Source organism: Myripristis murdjan, chromosome 4 (assembly GCF_902150065.1).
Source record: "Myripristis murdjan chromosome 4, fMyrMur1.1, whole genome shotgun sequence".
Classification (NCBI taxonomy): Eukaryota; Metazoa; Chordata; class Actinopteri; order Holocentriformes; family Holocentridae; genus Myripristis; species Myripristis murdjan.
Genome location: NC_043983.1, coordinates 19,867,321 through 19,890,389, shown reverse-complemented (window position 1 = coordinate 19,890,389; position 23,069 = coordinate 19,867,321). Strand labels below are relative to the sequence as shown.

General features: G+C 39.0%; 1 protein-coding gene across 1 annotated transcript; it reads right to left on the bottom strand.

Moving 5' to 3' along the window:
- Positions 1-21,300: 21,300 nt before the first annotated feature.
- sox14 (SRY-box transcription factor 14) lies at positions 21,301-23,055 on the bottom strand. The gene has a single exon (XM_030049802.1). It carries the CDS (start codon positions 22,738-22,740, stop codon positions 22,024-22,026), a length of 717 nt encoding a protein of 238 aa, XP_029905662.1. The 5' UTR covers positions 22,741-23,055; the 3' UTR covers positions 21,301-22,023.
- Positions 23,056-23,069: the final 14 nt, after the last annotated feature.

Genomic DNA, 23,069 nt, shown 5'->3' with positions numbered 1-23,069 from the left:
GCAATATTATTGTTCATTACTTTATCATAATATTACATCTAACAGTGAGATTAAGTCTTACATTTGGTTATCGGTGGCATGGGCGCAGAAATTTTAGGTTAAACTGCATTCTATGTTTTCATGAAGGAGATTAGTATCATACAAATCAGGTGCTATCTCAATCTCTTTGTGGCATAATAGGGTGTGATATAGTCTATCAACTGTACCTTCCTGTGTATGTGTGTATGCATGTGCATGTTTGGATGTATAGATAGATAAACACACACACACATACACACACACACACACACACACACACACACACACACACACACACACACACACACACAGTGATCTGCGATCAGAAGCATCAGAGGGTTTAGCTGCAGTAGCATTGCCCCCAAGGGACTGCTGCTGTGCCTGTGCAAACATGTGGACCTTGCTCTGCCACCTGGGAGCAAAAAGGGGAAGACAATCAAGATCAGCTGCCCAGATAATCTCTGTTTAGGATACTACATGCGTTTAGGCTGAAATGTGAAACTACATGGGAATTGTTTTTGATCTGTACATGTTTGTTCAGCATCTGTATCAGCTGGTTACTGGATTCTGGGCCAAAGTATACACAGGGGCCGGAAAGCACAGACAAAAGGCAAGGGGAAAAAAACTGATATCTAAGAACTTGCAAGCAGAATGAGCAGGAAATATGCGACAGTAAGGCTTACATTTCAATAAAAACATGCATGCTTGGTAGATTTGGCTCAAATTCACAATTTAATAGGACTCTAGACTAAATCTGTCCACAGAACCAATTTCAGAGCGCCCATCTCGGGTCAGTCTCATCTCAGCTGTGTAGGGTAGCAATCATGCTGTGTGCACACAAATGATGCTTAACCACAATTAACCTGGAGGGTGTGCAGTGTACTCTAGGACCATTCAATCTCACTTTCATATCAGCAAGAAGTTAGAAGTTAAGAGATTGTCTTGGCTCCTCTCTCATCAAGCATCAATAATTGATTGTGGCTTCTGGGACACATTGTGCATTGTGTCTTCAGGGGTGATCAGCAAAAGGACCCTTCACATGGGAGGGGAGGACACGCAGTGGTGCTTGCTTGACCCAACCAATCCTCTATTATTTATTACAGCAAAAAGGATCCTGGTGGATAGGTTAAGGAGGTCAGTCCACATTTAGTGCTTCCATGACAGATACCCTGTGGTTTAGATTGAGCATTTCGCGCTACGCTGCCTCTCGCACACATGCTCTGATTTGATATTAATATCAATCTTCTTTTTACCCCTTTCTTTATTGAGATTAGCACCTCTCTTTTTTTCCCATTCTGACATTCATTTTGGTCTCAAAAGAACATTGTGAAACATATTTGGTATACTTTGCTCTAGCTTTTGGCTGAGAAGAATGAAATCCCAAATTGGTGTTTTTTTTTTTTTTTTGAGCACACACATCTCAAGTAAAGGTGCACTATGCAAAATTGCAGAGGGATGTTTTAAGTGATGACTCATGTGACAAAAATAAGAATAAGCATACCATTTATCACTGAGTCAGGATGATGATGAGAACCATTTAGATTGGGCATAGTGCAGCTGCTTAGTTTATTATATACTGAAAACTGGGGGCGAGAGTTTACATTAATGTGAAGGTTTCAGATGTATGTTTACTTCCTGAAAGCCAGAGGTGTTGACAGCGGTGCTGGCCTAAGGTCAGACCAAGAGCCTGGGGCAACGGCCTCCACCACACCGTATCAGTCCAATCCTGTCACCCAGCCATTGTTCAACTCTGACACCAGCAGCCCACACAGACATATGCAGGGTCAAAGATCAGGCCAGCAACACCTCTGCGGACACAAAAAAATTGGCAGAGACTCATCTAAACATGACCTTGGGCCCCAAGGCTAAAACAATGAAGTGACAGAGCGTGGCCTCTGCCAGGTTCTGCACACACATTATTGTGTCTGTGACCTTAATTTTATATGTTTCAGGGTAAGCCTTTGAATCTGTAACATAATGTCATCCATCAAAGCCTAATAAGAAGGCTTAGGCCAAAGTACTGCAAGGAAGATGCTGTGAGTGAATCAGTAAATCCCTAATTAGCTGATGAAGCAAATTACACGTTTGGAACCCTGGAAAACATTTAATTAATAGTTTGTGTTCTGTTATACTTTACGTCACATCTCAACCACGGCTTCTCTACAATTGCCCTAAACCCCCCCAAGCAGTTTTGCAGTATAGCTTTGATACTATACACATTTTCCAGTCCTTTTGTTTCTGTTGCTGTTTGTGTTCTGTCTCACCCTTAACTATCTGTCTCACTTCAAAGTGATTCCTGTCTGGGGTATCAAACATTTCCTCCTACAAACCAGCTTTCATTTTGGGGAAACAAATTATATGAGCACATTAAACTATTACTATTGTTGAGGGGCCACAAATTTAATTCATCTGTAACAACTTGACTGAGATTCAATCAAAATGTGTGTTTTCATGTTTAAGCACCTCCTATGTGTGTGTGTGTGTGTGTGTGTGTGTATGTGTGTGGTGTGTGTGTGTGCACCCGAATTGGTGAATATGTGTTGCTGGGTCACCTTGAGCGTTTGGTGCACATGGCATGAGGGTCCCGTCGCTGTCTCTGGCGCGCTTCGCTGAGTACTTCTTCAAGCGCAACACTCCCACTCCAGCAGGGATTTCCACACACCAACGGCTGAATCTTCCTCTGGGCCTCCATTGCTAACCATTAGCGGCGGATTAGGAGCTCGAGTAAAGGGAAGAGGAAGGGCTCCAGGGGCTAGCTATCAGGTGACTTTGAGAGCTGACGTCAAGCTCCGACTTTAGATGACCATCCTGGGCTGGAAGCCAGCTCAGCTTTGACTAAAACCTCCTAATCAAACCATATTCATGTTAAGATTTTGGCTAAAACACCACAAAACAATGACAGGCAGAAACTCATCCCCTTGGTTTTGATCAATTTTTTCCCCAAACCTTGAAGACCGAAAGTGAGGCACTTTAACTAGCTAGTTCCAACAAGTAGTGGTTGCCTTTTCTTGGGTCAAAGCTTCTTGTGAACTACTGCATGATATAATAGCTGGCAGTGTCACTACATTAGTGAAACATAAAGGCAAAGTGAGTGGGTGTATTGGTGAGAATGAAATCGCCCCATTCAAGCAAAATCACGAGTAAAGATTCTTGGCTGGCTTATTGGCATCTGTGCTCACCAGGGCGTCTGATTCCTTAGGCTTCTCTTGGGAGAAAACCAGTCTGTGTGGAGCAGAGCCAGCAGATGCTATCACTTTCAGCTGGTAAACAAACCATTACTGCTCAGATTTTTAATTAGTTACAGTGGTTTTTGGTTACTGATGAGGACTCAGTTGGGATACAAAAAATTTGTAATTGATTGTGATTGAAGAGTCTTGAAGGTGTTTGAGAGCCAGACAAAAACGTGAGTAGGAAGAAGGCACTAGGTACAACGTTAACCTACTTGTCAAATAATAGTCAATATATGCATGGGTTTCCAGGTGTGCGACTAGAACCTGTCAGCCTGGTCAAAAATCCAGGATCAAGAGTAAAGCTGTTGCTGAAATATTTTCAGTGGAGGGTAACGTCCTGACCACAGAAAGAGCCCACAGGCCTCACAGCTAGGGGCCACTGAAGTGTAACCAAGCGAATCTGAACGTTGAGCCTCTATTTGTCAAGGAGACAAAGGTCTGGTTTTCACAGTTAGGTCACAGTAGCATGGAGAAGAAAGCAAGACCCCGCCAGGTAAATAGGATGTCATTGTCCTTCAACAAAAGCATAGTCTTAACCCTGTGACCTCATCAGCTTTTGGGAATGCCTCCCTATTCTTAACCAGTCATCAGTAGAGGGTGCTTGGCTTTTTTCAAGGCACTGCCCAGACACCACAGGTATTAGTTCCCTCAGGGACTGCTTGTGCACTTGCAGAGCAGGATACAAGCACTCCAACTTGTGGCAACAAAGAAATTTGCCTTAACAGCTTTTAACAACTCCAATAAAGGAAGCAGTTATGCTGCAAGGAAAAGATGGCCTATAAGAAGAAAAAGACTAAGTTCTTGCAAATCAGTTAATATCCTTCAGTATTCTGTCATTTCATTCTTTCATTCTTTCTTTTCAAAACATAGTTTCTCTGTATATTGAAACCTTCACATTTTACTGCTGACACAATCCATGGTTAATGAAACCATAACTGCACCTCCGCTTAGTGTGTGTGTGTGTGTGTGTTTTTTTGTTGTTGTTTTTTTCCCAGATACACAGCATCTCTTTGAGAGCAAACCTTGCTGATGCAATGCTATGTTTGAAGAATGATGAAAATTAATATGGAATTAAATACTTAAAAGATGTAAAATGTTTACAAATGTTTGGAAAATGTGCTTAACTCCATCTGAATATAAAAAGAAGTACAGTTTTTCTTCTGGATTCTCAAAGGTCCATAAACTACATTCATTTAATGTCATTCCTTCAGATGCAGTCATGTATGTTTAAAGTTGTTAAAAGGGTTTGAAGATTCTTACTTTCAAAACACAAAAATAAATTAAGACACATTGTCTTTGACACATCTGTCTTTATAGGTAGACTCCTTAGCACAGTTCCCAAAGCATTTGGGTTGATGCTTATAATTAAAAGACCGTTCCATGGTCTGGTTAGAAACAGTTCACAACACACATGTAAAATGTTACACTGGGGCATCATGTACACTTGTATGCTCTGGAATAAAGGATGAAAAATTCTCAAGGTTGCAATGAGACAAACCCTGAGAAGCTTTCAGTCACCTATCTGCATTCCTGTTCCTTTGCTGCCCCATAAAGTATTTCCTTCTAAAATCATCAAATTGACTTTCCAAAATGCAGTATCACTTGTTTTGTGATCATGCTAATCTGAACGCTTTAGCAGATTGAGAGCTTCGAGTGCTGAAAGCAAAGGCAACTCAATCTCAGAATTTTAAAAGGCTTTTTTGCCTCATACAGCCTGCAGCCAAATGGCACTTGTGTTCTGACACGGCACATAAACACACACAAAAGAAGTTATTAGCGTAGATGCAAATCAAATTACTAGCAGTGTAAACTGCTATTCCTCCCTGCACTTGGGCCTGTAATTACTCTGGCTTATAGGACTATAATGAATGCTAATGACACACTACTGCAAGGCCATCAGCCTAACACTTGCATGAGGTTGGGTGATTTTCACTTAAGTTATGAAAACCCATTTCAGTCCATATAGTTTTCCCTTCTTTTCATAATCTGGAGTACAAAATTTTTATGCCAAGAACACTTGCCCACAATATGTTTCAACAGCAAATTGTTTAAATTACAGTCCCGTCCCATAATTGGATGCCTTCAACCATGTCTTATATGAAGCATATTCTTGCATTCCAAAAAGGATTACAAACTCAACCACACAATGTGTCCATCTGGAAACAACAACAGCTGCATATGCATATGGTTGCATATGGTTCAGAAGTAGTCCTGTCTTTCAATGTAGTTCGCTATTATCTTATTTTCCAGATAGGATATGTAGCATTGCTCCTGGAAAACTAATATAATAACAATAAATTAATAAATAAAGTACTTTTGATTTGACAGCATACATTGGCCTTGAGAGGCATTCAGAATGCCATCTTATTACCTGAATAAAATCTTTTAAGGCCTTTGGGTCTCACACAGTAAATGTATGCCATATTGACACTGACAAAGCAGAATGAAATCAATAGAGGCAAAACATTGTGAAATTACTGAATGCACCTGGATATCACTGAATAATTACACAATTCAACATGTTAGACGGATAGAGCAGAAAGCATCCCCAAAATACAGTTTCAATCAGTTTGGTAAGGCTAAGCAAATGAATGAATGAGTGAATGAATGAATGAATGAATGAATGAATGAATGATTTTTTGTGTGGAATGTACCATAATTGTTCCACTGTGAATAATAGTATAATAGGTTATGCTTTATGCTTGTTGATTCAATTTCTCGACCAGGTTGACCCTTTTAAAAATGTAAGGCTTGACCAGAGCGGGGTACCTGATGACCCACAGTCTTGACTAATATGTCCTGACCATGATATTCTACTTGGTGAAGTGGTTATCTTTGCTAGAATAAAAGCAAAATATTCATCAATTTCCTAATCTCATCTATGAATCTGAGACTACAAGTATCCACGAAAGAAAAACATTTTTTTCCCCATTAAACATAGTTTCATTAAATAAGGTCAATATAAACACAAAACAGGGCAAAAATATTTCTGTTTACAATTTCTTCTGAATCACTCAAATAACTATTACCTAACCATTTTCAATATACATATTTTTTCTGCCTGTCACTGGCAACCCCCATCACCCTTGAATTTCCAAAAGAAGTGAATAAAAGGTGTCATTCTTCACTTTCTCCAACTCTACCGTGCTGAGGGCTTGAACATACAGTCCATTATGTCCAGGATTTTAATCCCTTGACCCTCTTGTCATTGGTGTGGGACTGCTTTTTAGTGGAGGCAATGGTTCATTCTTTGATTCTTTCTCTAACACAAGCGTTTGAAATATCACACATTTGAATGCACAATGTCACAAGAAAATGCTCTGTACCTTACTGGGAAATACTCTCGTAAATCTACAGATCTGTCTTAATTTTAAACAAACACCATCAGAATTCTACTAGAATCTTGCGTTCATAAGTCCCATCATCAACCCATAAGTCCCATCATCAACCATTGAGGGCTTTGAGAGGAATATTAGTGAGTAAGGTGAGACTTTCCATCAGTTGCAGTCCAGGGATGTTAAGATGTCTCTGGTTGGTCAAGAGATGAAAATGTAGAGAAACTGGAAGGCACAAGATGCAGTTCAGCAGACATCATTCGGTCTTTTCGACCAAAACTGTTCTGGTTCTTGAACTAGATCCATTTGGGATTCTTGGAGCCAAGGCGCTAACTAGTAAACCGGCCTGTGTTTTCTCCAGTTTGGAGTGGAACCATTGCGATGGTTTTGCCGGGTTGCTGGTCCCTGACTCCAGCACTGCTGTGGCCCCAGTCTACTGGTCTATGACCCAGCACACCATCGAGGAGTTTATAACACTCCCCCATATTACCCCATCCAGGGCCACTTTTAGCGAAGTCCTTCTTGGAGTCTCTGTATTCCATTTTTTTCTCTTGTTGATGATTTGGTCCCGGGCTCTAACAAACCTACACTACACCAACACTTTTCAATTTCAAGATGCAACTTACTTTTTCTAATAATCACTTCCATCTCATGTCCAAATTAAAAGCAATGGTTTTTGTTCCTACAGTAGACCTCTGCATGCTCGATTTCTCATCTCCATCTTTCCCTTTACAAAAATACATGCCCACTGTTGTTGTCATGTTTCCTATTTCAGGTCCTAGTATTTTTTGGTTCTAGCTGAGAGCCAAAAATAGTTCAGAACCATTTCATTTTTGGTTGGAATCCTCAGAAAAATTCAAATAAGGTTTGCCACTGGAACGAAACCAGTTCCTTGTTGGTAGAACAAGGCTGACAGTGTGACCTTTGGACGGGCAAGACAACAAGTTGCTATGAAAGGCAGTGACAAACACTGACTAGTGCAAAAGAAGTTCTGGAAAGTGGTGGGAGAATTATGCATCAGTGGGTCAGTTTGGATGTGGCAGAAGACAGTGGGAGGCAAGATCTTTTGGTCCATGATGTCACCATCTGAACCTAACTGTATATTCATGTTTCAGGCTTTGATGTCCTTGTGCGGACAAAAAGCTTTGGGAAAGGGACTACCATTATCATAATCAAGGGATAAGGGAGCCTGGTCTCCCAAAATTTCAGGAGACCAGGCTGAAAGTTAGGCCGTTGTGGTCGGGCTGTTGAATGGGCGAATACACCTGCCATGACCACAAACTTACCATAAGCTTTATCAAAGTTTTTCTGCCCTAAATCTGAAGTTTAGTTTATAGTTATAGTTTCCACTGTCACTGGATGTTTCATAGAGCTGTAGCTCTGCCAACGTTGTAATTTGGATTTACAGCTCTGTTTGTGCTAAGCCCCGCCCCTTTCACCAATGCTGAGGTCATTGGACCCGCTCCTTTGAACCAATTAATGTGGAAAGGTGGTCAGTACTGCCTGACCCATGACCAACCATTCCATGTGGGATGAGGATGCATTTGGAAAAGAAGACCCTGTTTGTGTTAAACAGCACCCATTGCCATGCTCCTTTGAGTCTGATTGCCGTGAAAAGTTCATCACTTCTTTGCTGGCCCCTGACCAACCTTCCCACCAAGTTTAGTGCAAATCCATTCTCTTCTTTTTGGGTTATCCTGTTGACAGTCAGACAAACAAATGGGGCAGTGACATAAACCCTGCCAAAGGTTTCACCTCCTTGATGGAAGTTATGACTAATTCACAGCATATATCAAGCAGAATATGATGTATATATGATATAAGAACTCAGTAAACATATTGAGACCAGTTTCAGGGGAGAAAAAAAAGACAGGATGATACAGAATGACTAATAGATGCATTGTTGGGCTCAGTATTAACATTTTTGATTGATCAATCAGAGTGGTTGTAATAAAACTTGTTCTGCAAAACCATATGAAACAACTAACCTCCAGTAAGTCCCATAATTATTCAATATTCAATGTCATGAGCTAATGAGCTAAATTTGAGATACCAAATGTTTCCAATTTACACCTAAAACATGTTCCAGAGAAGTAATTTATCTATGCATCAGTTACCTATCATTAAGAGAACTATGTTGTGCTTGTTTGTAGATCACAAAGCTTACTTGGAAGTTTTTCAGCCATGCTATAAAACATGTACACAAATAAGTGATTTGAGGACATTTTTGTTTTCAGATTTAAAACAAAAGTTTTCATATTTCTATCAGCAGATTTTGTTCTTCATAAAAAAAATGCTGTCTGTTCAGGCTATGTTACGTGGATTTCAAAAGTGCTTTTTAAGAGCACTGTAGGCACTGGAGACCATGAAGAAGGTACAACTCAATAAAATTCTGGCAGGTGAGCCCAGCAAGTGAACATAATGTTGTGAGAAATATGCACTGATTGCTTCTGCAAAAAATTCACATCCATAAAGTTACTCTAATATTAATGAACGCTTAACAGCCGGGTATCTTCCATTCTCATTTAAGAATGCAAAATTTATTCAATCCGATTTTACCTTTGTGTTGAAGAAAAATGCAACATTTAGCACATTTACCTCAGTTACCTGCCAATGACGGCTGCAGTGGGGATCCTTAGTCACTGCTGAAGAACATTTTTTTCTGACCTCTGTGAACAAAGGATCTGGAGTAAATCTCAGACCACAAAACATGCTGAAAAGTTGGGTCTCAAAATAAATAGCCGACGTCAAAGAGGCTGGCTAGGATAGGAAGAGAAGATTGTCTCAAATGAAAGACACCCCATTGAAATCCTGTTGAGCTATTTTCAGTAAGGCCCAAAAAGAGAGAGAGAGAGAAAGGAGTGCACTGGTAAAGGTCAGCATGAACCCAGATCATAGAACCTGAAACATGGCACAAAGATAAAGAGCCCAGTGAGAAATATCAATTACGCCTTGACATTTTCCAGAGAGACAAAAGAGGCCTGTATAACACCCCATGGTGGTATGCTGGTATAGTGGCCACTGCAGCCTCTTCAAAACTCATCATCACTTACAGGCAAGGTTGTTGGTTTTTGTTCTTATATTTCACCCATGTTTACTCAACACTAAGACTTGTGCATGTGGTAAGAACAGGAGCATTTGGGGAGTTTGTGGTTGTGCTCATTTTTTTTTTTTATCAAATCTTTAGAGACATGCTTGTGATAAAGGGCTAAAATAATATATAAACTTCATTTGAATTTGACTTTCAGGGAAAAAACATGACATTAAAAATGGCTAGCAAAAAACACTGCAGTCCACCTTTCATATGCTATCAAAGCCATATTATTCTTAACTGTCACAACAATTATACTTGAGGGTGCAGCGCTTCACTCACCTATACCTATTGCTTTTGAATTTCGATGTGCACAGGGCCCTGTGTTCTGATTTGTGGATTTGTGTTCTGATTTAAACTCAACAAAAGCAAGCCAACAAAAGTAATGTGTAAAGTGATATTCAATGATTAGCATTTTAGCTTTACCAAATTCTCATTTATCAAGACAAAAACAACAAAGACGAAGAAAAAAAGATTAAAGATTAAAAAAGATTAAAAAATGTAAATTACAACAGCTTCCAGGTGAATTCTTAGATAAAATCCAGAAATTTTAAATTAGCTTATATTTTATATGGTAAGGTGTTTTAATGTCTTCTGGGAAATGCTTTTCCTAGTGAATTTAACTCTAAGCTCTGCTTACATTAAAAATAAATTTTGCTCATGATTTTCTATAGTGGTTGAGTTTCCAAACAGGCCACAATGAATACAGCATTATTGTGCACACAATACTGAGCCATGAACCTGGTAATGTGCATCGAATTGAACGGTGAGTTCAGAATATTGTTCTGTTTCATAACAAAGATTGTCAGAGAGCAGATCTGAGCTCTAATTTAGGACACACAGATTTTCAAACTGTTACCCATTCCACTCTTTTTCATGGTAGCCCTGTAACTTTTTTTTCCAAACAAGTAAAAGCAGGTTGTATATCAGCTATCATGTATGGACCGAACAGAGAGAGGAAGTGAAGCTATGGGTTGGCAATCATAAATTCTGCTCCAACAGATTGGACCTGTTTGTCACAGTATGGGTTTCTTAGTAAGTGGTCTGGTGTTGCTATAAACCATACTGCATGCTATAGCCCATCTTACAGGAATACCCCAAAATAAAAATTCAACGATTATCTTCTCACTCTCATGTCAGCTGAAACTTGCATATCCACATAACACACTCTGAGTTGGCTGGCACAGCTCCATGTCAGCCTTCTCTAAAACGATGTGACTGGGAACTTGTTATTTAGAGCACTAAAAAGGGCAAAAAAAATTACCATAAAATTATTTTCATTTTTAGGTGAACTATTCCTTTGACGGGGCATGGAGTAATTTAGAATTTTATTGACTTCTTTTGGTGAACAAGTAATTGCGACAACATTGGCAGGTCTCTCACTTACATTGGCCCGTAATTGACACAAATATGAAAGTCACATTTTCATGAAATAGATGCATAAGTAGCAGAAATCCAGAGGAGGGGAGAAGGTAATGCATCACCATGCAAAATACTGTAATAACAATACTTGTCATTTGCTAGTTGCTTGCTTGTAGTGCTGTCCTGCATTGTTGAGCAGCTGAAAATGCAAGCAGGTGGTGGTGGTAATGACAATGACAATGGCCTACAGCACAAAAAGCACTGCATTAAAATAGCATTACACCTAAAATATAGAAGGGCAAGCATACATTAAATTTCTGCTTGTGAGTAGATTAAATGCACTGTTGTTTGTTTTAAAGTACATCTGATTTAAAACTGATGGTTTTTGACTCAACTTCTCATGTTCAACTCAGGTAATGAATAATGAGATTCTTGAAGCTGATCTTCAAGTAGTTCTTGGAAATATGTTTCCATGATATCCTTTAGGAAACACACATCGATGTTTCAAGATAAATTGTTATTGGGAAACCCTCCCCAGGTTAGCTATGGCTATGGAGAGGTTTTTGAGTTTCAGGCAGCCTTTTTTCTTGGTATTCCACTTAGATCACAATATCCTGAGAACCTTGAAGTTTAACAAAGCATTTTTCTATGATGGCTTGTTGAGGAGCTTCATTTAATGATCCCTCTTGACCCTTGAAAATATTTAAGCGTTGTGTCAGTGCTTAAAAAGCACCAGTTCGCTGATGTTTGTAATATTCAGTGTTGGGGGAAGTGCTAGACAATTTTAGGGATATGAAAAAATGAATAATATATAATAACTAAACATATTAGTTTCTCAATTAAAGCAATGAGTTACACAATAACTTTTTTGGAAATAAATCTATTTTTGAAATGTTATTTCCCAAAAGATTTTCAATCTTTTGACATTGTGTTTGCATAAAACAGATGAGTAGGCATTTATCTATTTGAGCTGTCATTTTAATTGGTTTTTGGTTTTGGTGAACAAATAATTAATAGTCCCCTAGAATGAAATTGATGTACACACTATGAATCAATCTCCATCTGTTAGTTTGTGCATTGGTGCTTCCATTGAACACAATATCTCAAACATCACAGATTGGACTATTCCAAAAATTTGGAGAGTGATGCATCTCACCATTTTTCATACGTGCACTGATTTGTCCAAGGTAAGGGTGCTACATTGATGTATTGCTTGTTTGCCTATTCATCCATGTGCCACGCACAATATTCCAGACACCACTGATTCAATTTGGACAAAACTCTGGGAAATGATGCATCTCATCACTATACTCGAGCATTTTCTAACTGCACTGACTGGTCAAAAGGGGGCGCAACAATTAGATTTGAACTGCATTGCTTTATACGTAAGCATTACTAAAAACAAATCAACACTGCAACCGCTGTAATGTATTCAGTAATGTCAGAAGAGAACTAATATCTTTCAGTCATTAGAAATACTGCTTTTTGGCTAAATTACTCAAAGTAAGGGGATTTGTTTAATTACTTACTCAGGACAGTGTTTGATCAACAGCAAAGGTACAGTAGCATGACATTTTATTGCAATAATAAAAGATTATTTGACTGATGCAGTGGCCATGGGACTAAGATCTGTTTTCAGTTGTTCAAATGTCAAAGAACTGCTGGAAGGAGACACAGTCTTCTTGTTCAGTGACATACTAGCCCGGTCTCACAGCATTGCATTGCAAAATGTAATTTATAGATTTGTATACATGGACATGAACTGTCCGTTGTTTCATGACAGCAAGATTTTCAATGTAATGTATTTCAATTGTAAGTATATTTTGTACCTGCACCATGTGCCATGAGGCAGTATAATGAGCAAGAAAGTCTGCGTTAGCAGGAAGGTGGGGTTGCAGATGAGTCAAGTCTGAGTTTGTTTCCCGTTAATGTTTCGTAACTTAAATCATGACCTTGTCCTAACCTTGACCATGACCTTTTGCTAACCTTAACCAAGTTGTTTTGTTGGCTAAAGCTACTGGAATTTAGCCACTTCCAGAAGCGGCAACTGGTAAAGGCAAAATTGCGTCCTTGGACACAAATCAAATTCAGGTCCATGTGCACGAAACAGAAATTTTGTGTTATGGACTAAAAAAAATGGACAATTTGAATCCATGGACACAAGTCTGTAAATTTAATTTTGTGACTATTGCATGAACTGCTGTGAGACAGGGTTGGACATACAGTACAACACTAAGTACTGAAATAATTTTTAACATTGTAGATTTCTGTTAGATTCAAGCTTAAATCCGAGAGGTCATGACAACATGCCTCAAAGTGAGCTCTTGTTGTTTTACTTTCTTTGACTGAAACAAAAACTATCTTTATTTGAAATGGAACAAGTTATTTCTATGAGGCTCCCCTCTCTCACTATCATGTCAGGTACAGGGAGGCACCTGAATATTACATTATTCAACAATGCTGCAAATCAAGTCTCTCTACAAGGCCGATATCTTATTCATCTACTGCTCGGTGCTTCCTGAAGTAGAGCATATTTGCTGACATAATTAGTTGGCATAATCAAGACTGTACTGCTTTGTGATGATAACAATGTTGTACAGTGTATATCATTTTGTATTGCTAAAGACTGGATGGATTGTAAAAGGGCACCACTCATTCAGACACTTGTTCCTGTGCCAAGGTAAATCAATAGAGTGAACCACAAGATTAGGTCTTGTTTGCATACAAGGTTTCCTGCAAATCACCTAAATGGCATTCAAATTTCTTACCAATGCATATAAAAGTTTTAATAAAGGGTGTAAATGTATGGCTGAAAAACCCTGAAAGACCGTGAGAACATCCATTCATTACCACCTATGGCAAAGTGGGCGAGGACAAACTTAAGTTTAGCAGGCCTGAATGCAAACAGAGCCAGTGCAAATGATAACAATTTGAAAGGTTGTTTGATTTATTTGTTCATTTTAATGCAGAACTTTCTACAGAGTTCATCTGCACTCACACAGAGGGACAGCCTCATCTTGCTGTGCATTACAGACCTTAATCCATATATTAACAAATGGGTAATCCTGCCACAGACTGGCAAAAGCTAGAATTGAAGAGTTTTTTTACTCTCAAAATGACAGATTGACAGAAATCTTAACACAAAAAACAACATTAAATGGCAAGTAAGCATATTTTTTTTTTGCATGTGTAGATGTTTTGCTTGAATCTAGAGGCAGAATTTCTGAGAGGCTGCAAGCTCAGTCAATCACAAAAACTATAAATAAGCTACATAATTGGCACACTAGTGGATTCCAGATTTTTAATTTGATTAATAGCACTGAATGTTGTTTGTATACAGAGTCCAAGAGTTTCATTATCCTAATCATTTTTCACCTTATTGCACCTTATTCGACTCACCCCGCCACTAAAATTTACAATTGTTTCAGATTATTTTGTTAAACGAGTAACTGAAACTTTGATTGAATAACTTTTTAATCGAGAAATGAAAGACAGACTAGTCAACTATCACACATCCCTTCAAGAAACAGAGATTAATTTGAAGGTAATCATAAGTGTGAAAATTGCTGTTATCTTCTTACTATTCCTTTGAATGCTAACGGCCTGCCTGGCTCTGAAGTAGTCTTGGTAATAAATATTCATATACCTTTCAGGGTCTTTGTTATGTTGACTACCTTCCATCTGTATGATCTGTTATGGCACAAGAAACACAAATGATGAAAATAAATAAATAAAAACTAAATAAATATATAAATAATGATGACAATGAGTGAACGGGGGAAATTTGGAACATCAAAGGCTCCCCTATCTTTGTACCATGTAAACAGTGCGTGCCTTCAGTGAGTGGAAGAGCCCCTTTTAATGATTCCATGGAAGATTGCCACATCGACAAGCATCCTGTAATAAATAAAATTAACAAACATTTCTGTAGGGTCTTTTCAAAGGGAAAGAGAGCCCAATGTTTTTTTTTCAGATAAGTGGTCTATACATCCCCTGCTCTTTCCTGATTAGTCTAATCCAGTGAGAAGTGCGTGCAAGGTTTTGATTGAGTCAGCCGTCGAGGACCCCGAGGGGAACCCTCCTGATAAGTGCCTTTACCTTTCACCTCCAGAACCCCACGCACGTCGCTTCGCCATATCCCACTCCCTCTAATCTCATTTGGCCCAGGAAGACATGCTCAGGCACAAGAAGCTACGATTAGCATCCTCTTTACCAAGGGATTCTATTGGCTTGGACTGCCAGTGCTGCCCTCAACCTGAGTCGCTGAAGGCACTAAATCAGGCAGGTAGTTCTGCATGTGGCTGGCGTGTGTGTGCATGTGTGTGTGTGTGTGTCTGTGTGCATACATATGAGTTCACCCTGCACATGTGTTTGAGTACATCAGGATGCCATAAGGCATGTATCCTCTATTTACCGTTTATATTTTATCAATTCAAATATTGCTGATGGAGTGTGGCCAGGTATTCAAAACTACACCCAGCTTTGTTTTCATTAGTTTGACATTCCTGCAATGGGTCATACACAATCCAATAAAATTACAGTGGACGTTACTATAAGGCAGACTTTACTCTGTGATCAGCTGTTATGGTCACAACTGAGGTATGCTATTCACTGATATTTCAGAAATTGTTTTCTGGCAAAAAACAACAACAGCAAAAAAATAACAGCTGGTTGAACTCATGTTCTTATTCAGCAGCACCAAATCCTCACAGTTTATTTAAGTGTCTGCAGCAGTTGGCCTGTAATAAACTACATGGGCTGTAGGTTTCACTGGGAACTTGTGAAAATATGTTGAAGAAATTGTTTAAGTAAAAAAAAATTACTAAAAAATTAAATTAAATACAGGTCTTTATTTCAGAGCTCCTCCAATGAGTGCTGCATGGTATCATCATGAGCATCAGCCTTTCATGTTTGGCATTTTGTTGTATAGTCTCAAACTGAAAATAGCATCCCATGGATCTGATCAAGTTACTTGTCAATTTGAACTGAGTTTTTAAGCTAAACTGGAAAGGGTATAAACACAGTGGAGAATTTTAAAACAACTAGAAAGATAATGAGGAATATCAAAAAGCAAATACTGTATATACCAACAAGAAGCTCATTAGAACTGAAGGAGAACAGCTGATAAAGAGCTCAGTCCTAAAAGACAACAATGCTATTTTGGAGCACCATTGATGACAATGTATTTTCTAGCTGCTTGAGTGAAAACGATACCAATGGCTCTCCTCTACAGTGACTTTTATCATATTACCATGCAGAGCATTTTTCAAATGAAATCCTTTTTAATGAATGAGATATAAATGCAAGAGTAGTCATAAGAGTGAAAAAAAACTTGATAATTCAAAAGGCATCAGGAGTATTAATAAGCAAAAACAGCAACAAAAAAACTCATTTATCTGCATGATTTGATTTATGGGAAGTTTATGCTGCATGAAAATTCAGAGAGTGGATAGAGAGCAACAAAGAAACAGCACAATAACTCAAAAGTATGTGCTGTATGAAATTAAGCACACATTCAAACGCATGCATGCGAGGGCCCACACACACCCACAAATGCACACACACACACACACACACACACACACACACACACACAAAACTAAATCATGACACGCATTTTAATGCATGGAAGTCCATACAAACTAAGCAATGTAGTGAGTAAGTATCAGAATGCATTAGTTAAAAGGGGTAATAATTAAATAATAATCATATAAGAGAACACCAAACACACAGATAAGTGGTCTTTGGGTCTTCAGTCACTATAATGCAGTGTTTGGACAGGACTCTATGATCAGAAGCTTTGCAGCACTGATTCAGCAGCTCCAGGTTTTCTATAAATGCATAAACTCCCTACAGGAGTCTGTCCAAACAGGAAAAAGTAGGCCTGCATGTCCTAAAAAAAAAAAACAAAAAAACGGCGCATATTTACTGTGTTAAAAAAAAAAAAGTTGCAAACTTAAAGTATACTTGTGTGAAATATAGTGTTAGTGGTGATATCTGTTGTTTTTCTTAACCAATCACACTTGTCCCAACTGTGGAGGAAAAGCTTCTTCTAACCAAAAGCTGTGTGTTAACATTACTCATTCAAATCAATGGCAGCTATGAACTAACCTGTTAGCTTGCAACTTTAATGTTATCCATTGGTGTTGATATACAAATAATGCCAACATTTCTCTTTCATATGACAAATGTAAAGAGTTTGCCCAATAATGTGACAACTGTCTTTAGTGAAGAATTAACAAACTAAAATTCAAACTGTCATGGGAGCTATGTCTTTAAGGTTATGAGGCACACAGACCAAGGCAGAGGACATCCTGCAGATGTGAAAAAAAAAAAAAAAAAGAACTGTTTAATCTGACGTCTGAATTATGAAGCATTTTGATATCTGATTCTGCTGGCTGGACTTTGCAACTAGAGTGAGTCACATGTGTAGTGAGGCTTCATTCATTCAAGAAAAAAGTTCCCTTAAATTTCTAGAAATGTAAAAATAACTGAAAGTTTCAAATAACAGCTCATGAGAAAAAAAATGCGCTGATGGTAAGGCTTGTGGTTTGCGCACTTGTAAGCGTTGTGGAATTGCATCATGTGAGGTAATCAGGCGCTAAATGGATGTAGGCCATACAATGTGGTGTTTCATACAGCATCCATGCTGCTGGAAGGGCGACCGGAGCAAATGTTTGTATAAAAGGAACCAATGTGTCTGACGGGAGCTAACATCAGGTTGTGGGCGTCAGGTGTGCTGATAATGAAAGGTTATTTTTGGATAATAAAAAGTTGATGAAACGGCTTGGCGTTGTTCAGAGGTGTTTAAAAAAATCAAACGGCAGAGTTAAGTTTTGCAGACACTTCATCTAGTGTTGGAGGTCGAAATGAGCCGGTTGGGTGTAGTTTTTAAAGAACGTGGGTGCGTAAGTTTGGTCCTAAGTGATGCATGGCATAACACGCCTGAGCCCACCGATGCTTCCCATATCTGCATCCGATGAGGTCCAGACAATTGACCATATACAGCCCCGTGTTCCGTGCAAGCGTGTGTGTGTGTGTGTGCGTGTGTGTGTGTGTGTGTGTGTGTGTGTGTTAGTGTGCGCGCGCGCGTGCATGGTAAAGAGACGCGCACTGTCTTTATATCTGTCGGGGGGAATAAAGTCTTGGTGTAAATCACTTTTCCGACTGGCACAGCACATTAAACAACCGTGGCATGATTCCTTTTCTCTCAGCTCATCCATTCCCTTTTTTCTTATCAGCTCGTTCACTATTTCATTTCTTTCAAATGAGAATTCAGGGACCCCCAAATTCAAGCCCCGGTCTTCAAACAACAGAACTACGGTTTACTTTTCTTCCGTCAAAATGGTATCCCAGATTCAATTTTAGATATACTGGATTTAGCAATGATGATTTTTGGTCTTTCGGAGACAATATTTAATATGCTGAAATGAGATCAGTTGTATCCCCAAACAATTTCTCAATATTGTGTCAAATCTGGCGTCGACACAAGCCAATACCAATTTGAATGCATCTTTGATAAGCGAGCTGTAGCGCATGCAGCATGGAAATCGTCCTCTTTCTCTTCATTTCTATCGTCACCATCAAAAACATCGACATCGTTCATCACCATTATCATCATGAATATGGTGAATAAATTATTAGTTTTTCTTCAACCTCTCCTCGAGGGGACTCTAACCACTTCTTTTGATTTAGGAAATTAGTGTAGCTAAATACAAAACGAGATTCTCAATAACTACTTATCAAACTTAATTTAGTGAAAATGATTTTAGGGTAACATTAAAAGACAATAACACAAATGACCCATGGCTTTTAATTAAAAGTGGCTTGTCCCCCACTTTTTGTTTCATCTGTTTTATATTTTGGACTTAAGTGTTGTGGAGGAAAGAAAAGCGCCTGGTGTCCCCTCCTCATTGACTTTTATCACTAAATGAAGCATATAAATGACCTGAAAGCGCTGGCTGTCGCGTTAAATTAAATAAAATAAAGAACAATTATCCTCTCTTTTTCTCTGATCTTGCGCTGAAAGGAGTCCTGGAGAGATAAGGCAGATTGAATTCTCTCTGTTGTGCTCCAATAAAAACGTCAAGGGGAAGACTTAAAGAGAGATTTAGGAGCACTATAATTTCAAATCATAATTTCCCCCATTATACATTATAGTTCAAAGATGCCGTTTATTTTTAGGGTTATTTATTTCGGGGTGCCGAATAATCGCAGTCCATTTGCGTGACTGAGATGTGTAATTTCAACTATTGGTCGAACTGTATTATTGCTACAACTCTGCAAAACCTGAAACAATTTTGCAAAATGTACAAACTGAGAAAATATGAAAGCAAAACAGGCATGTGTATAAGGATACACTGTCATGTAAAGGTTATTTGCCTTGGTTGCATTGTGGAAAAAAAATATATATATATGTCTGGGCCAATTTCTGCTGTTACTCCTGAAAGTAATTATAATTGTCTAATTTCAAAGTTGAATTAGGATGCTTTAGGGGTTTGATGTAAAACTTCACATTCGGTTCAATGAAGTATCACCCTAATTTACAGCTCTAGATAAGGGCTAAGTCTGTCATAAAAATCTGAGCCTGCCCGTCTCCTCCCCCTCCCTCCCCAATATTGAATTGCACCTTGGGCAATAGTGCAGAATCGTGAATCTTAACTTCTCTCAGCATATGTTCCTGGCAGATAAGTAAACAATTTGGATGTGAAATGAAATTTTTAATTAATACTACAGTAGTCTAATATACACCGCGGTCCACAGATCCCTTTCTCCACTACGGTGACAAAGGCGAAAAAGTAGGCTATGGGGTGAGCGAAGCCCTACGTTTAATTCTTATTTTTTATTTTCTAAAAAACAAGTTGTTTTTTTGTTTTTTTGTTTTTTTTTGTTTTGTTTTTGTTTTTTTGGAGTCGAATGAGTAAGCCTACGTATATTGCCCCCATTATGTTGGCTGAAATCTCCCCCCTCTCTCTCTCTCTCTTTTTCATTCCAGTAAAAGTATTGTGTGTTGCTTCCAATATGAGTTAGACCTGACACAAGTTTATACAGGTTCACACACGAGTGAGTAAGTCGATGATGATTATGTGTTGAGTTTTGACGGCAGCTTATTCATACTTTTTCACACACACACACACACACACACACACACACACACACACACACACACACACACACACACACACACACACACTTAACCTAAAGGCCTAGGCCTATATATAGGGGCTGCAAGATTAGTGGACAAAATGCCATCCAACAAGTTACAAAGCTTGAGAAAATAAAATTACAGTCAGCTTGCTCAATAAGTTAACCTATAATTAAGAGGAAGGCTCCCTCCAGAAGTGATTAAGCAGTCAAACAAGTCGGGCGAGCGGAATCCCTCCAGGGAGGCCTCTCCTGAACTGTCAAACATCAAAGACCGCAGCCGGTTCACTTGAGTGTCACAAAAACACCTTAACCATACACCTTAATGCAAGGAACATGTCTGAAACCTGTTTCAAATGAAGGGAACCGCAGCCAAATGCGGAGGCAATTAAGCTACTTTAAAAAAGGGGATCAGAGTACAAAAGTTTGACAGCTTAAAAAGCCACACACGAAAAAAGAGAATCGATCAGCAAACAAGGGTTGATTTTTTTCATTTAGGCCTATCTGTTGCAAGGCGAGTCAAACTTTGTCATCCTCTGTCAAAGTAAAGAATTAAAATCTGGGAACTCAACATTGGCCTGTCAGCTCTCTCTTAATTACTCCAGATGGGGTCACATTAGTCCTGACAGGTATATAATAATTTTCTTGTAAATTAATGTAAAATGTAAAATAAATAAATAAATAAATAAGCGTGCAAACTTTCAAATACGTCCCTTGATATCATTAATATTTGCCCACATGCCTTAGCGGCAGCGGGGTTTTATTTGTCTTTCAAATATTAGATAAAAGTAGCAAGTGAAATGGTATTGATATTATTGATATTATTTATTTATTTAGTCAGTTAGTTATTAGGTTTTTATAATAATGCGTGATTTAAAAAAATATATTTTTTAAATTTGATCTTAATTGTGCCATTCTACCAAGTTTAACATCCCCAAAGACCCTATAAATGGTTCATTATCTTTTTCAGCTCAAGTACCAAATAACCTACATTACAAATACAGGAAATTGATCTTGTTGAAGACAGATTGTCTTTATTCGAAATGTCTTTGCTCAGCAATTGAACAAAGAGCAGGAGGTATCAACCTTCTAGATACATTTTCCTTTCCATAACATGACAGGTTTTAAATTACCATCTTAGATAGAAAATACACATATAACTTCTTGAATTCAAATAGAAGTTATCCTCAAAACAAAAATGACGCGTGTGACTATTAGCACTGAACCACAGGAAAAATGCAAAATTAAACATTGGATGTTAATGATTTTTCTTTTGTCATCTTAAATAGACCGTCTAGTTTTATGTGCCAGTTTGATAAATATAAACAATAGGCTTTAACCCGTATATCCAACCTATAGGTCCTGATTTTGACCCTATCCATAACATCATAAAATTACGAGTGCCAAAATGTAGACTAATACTTAGGCCTATACAGGAAATAAGAATGCTAATAGTAAATTGTGCAAGCCAAATTTCAAAATAAAAGAGTAGCCTATCAATAATCAACACAAATCATCATATCAGCATCGAAATGTACACAATAAATAAAGTTAAAGGCCTCCTTTTCTGGTTGCCATAAACGTTATAACATTTACATTTCTTACAGTTCACAGGGCACCGTCCTTTACACCAATTCCCAGCTCCATTGCTCAGGTCAGGAACGTGTTGTTGGATTTCTGGAAAAAGTTTTTTTTTGTTGTTGTTGTTGATGTTGTTTGTTTGCCAAACAAGTTCAAGGCAGTCAGTACTGTTCTTGCCTTTTCTGCGGGGCGCGCTGTCCATAATGTATATACATGCATTTCAGTATTCAAGTTAATTATAAAGAGGAAACAGTCTTGAGGGTTACATGGCAGTGGCATGTGCGGATGAATATGGGTCTATCCCAGTCTTGGTCATACCTGGAAAAAGTATGTAGGCCACCGGGGGCTGTAAACTTGACGCTGACCAGGCTGTGCAGTTACAGGGGACGACATAGCCCGGGTTTGTGGGCGACGGGTGGGTGTGGGTATGCTGACTGGGGCACCCAAGGGTGCCGAACGCGCCGTTCTGGTATCCCAAAGAGGACGCGTATGGCAAAGTGCTGGTGCTCAACGTGTGGGGCATCTCTGTCATCTTCTGGATGGCGCTGGAGCTGAACTGACTCGGGTCGAGAAAGGAGTATGGAGCGGACGTCGGCGGCAGAAATGCCCTGGCTTTCTCCGATGAGCCCAAAAGAGAGTCCGCGGCCGAAACGGGGAGTCCCTTCAAGTGATCTGTGTCCCCGAGGTAAGGCAAAGGGAAAACATACCTGTCCTTCTTCAGCAGGTTTTTGGGTTTGCGCCTGGGTCTGTACTTGTAGTCGGGGTGTTCCTTCATGTGCTGAGCCCGCAGCCTCTTGGCCTCGTCAATGTAAGGTCTCTTCTCAGACTCTGAAAGCAGCTTCCACTCCGCACCCAGTCTTTTGCTGATCTCCGAGTTGTGCATTTTGGGATTCTCCTGTGCCATTTTCCTCCTTTGGCCCCGGGACCAAACCATGAACGCGTTCATGGGTCTTTTGATATGATCGACAGGCTTTGACATCTTTTACAAAAAGGTGGACTTTTATCCTCAATGTTAATGACGAGGAAAAAAAGTTCTTATCTGAATGAAAGGAAACTATTCACCTGTCTTGATGCCAGATACCAGTCATGCCACTTCTGGGATCTGAGTCTGGAAAACAGCAAAAAATAAAATAATAATAAAATAAATCCAGTGCCCGTTTTTTCCCGAGTTAAGACACTGATGTTCGTTCGCTTAAGTCCAGTTACAGTATTAACTGTCTTTCAGACCTGCGGTAGGCTACACTGCGAAACATGCAAGACTCACACATGCAAAAAAAAAATCCACAAAGGTGAAAGCAATGTTCCGCA

Excerpts from the sequence above, each read along its gene's own strand:
- sox14 (XM_030049802.1), bottom strand. The coding sequence starts at position 22,740 with ATGTCAAAGCCTGTCGATCATATCAAAAGACCCATGAACGCGTTCATG.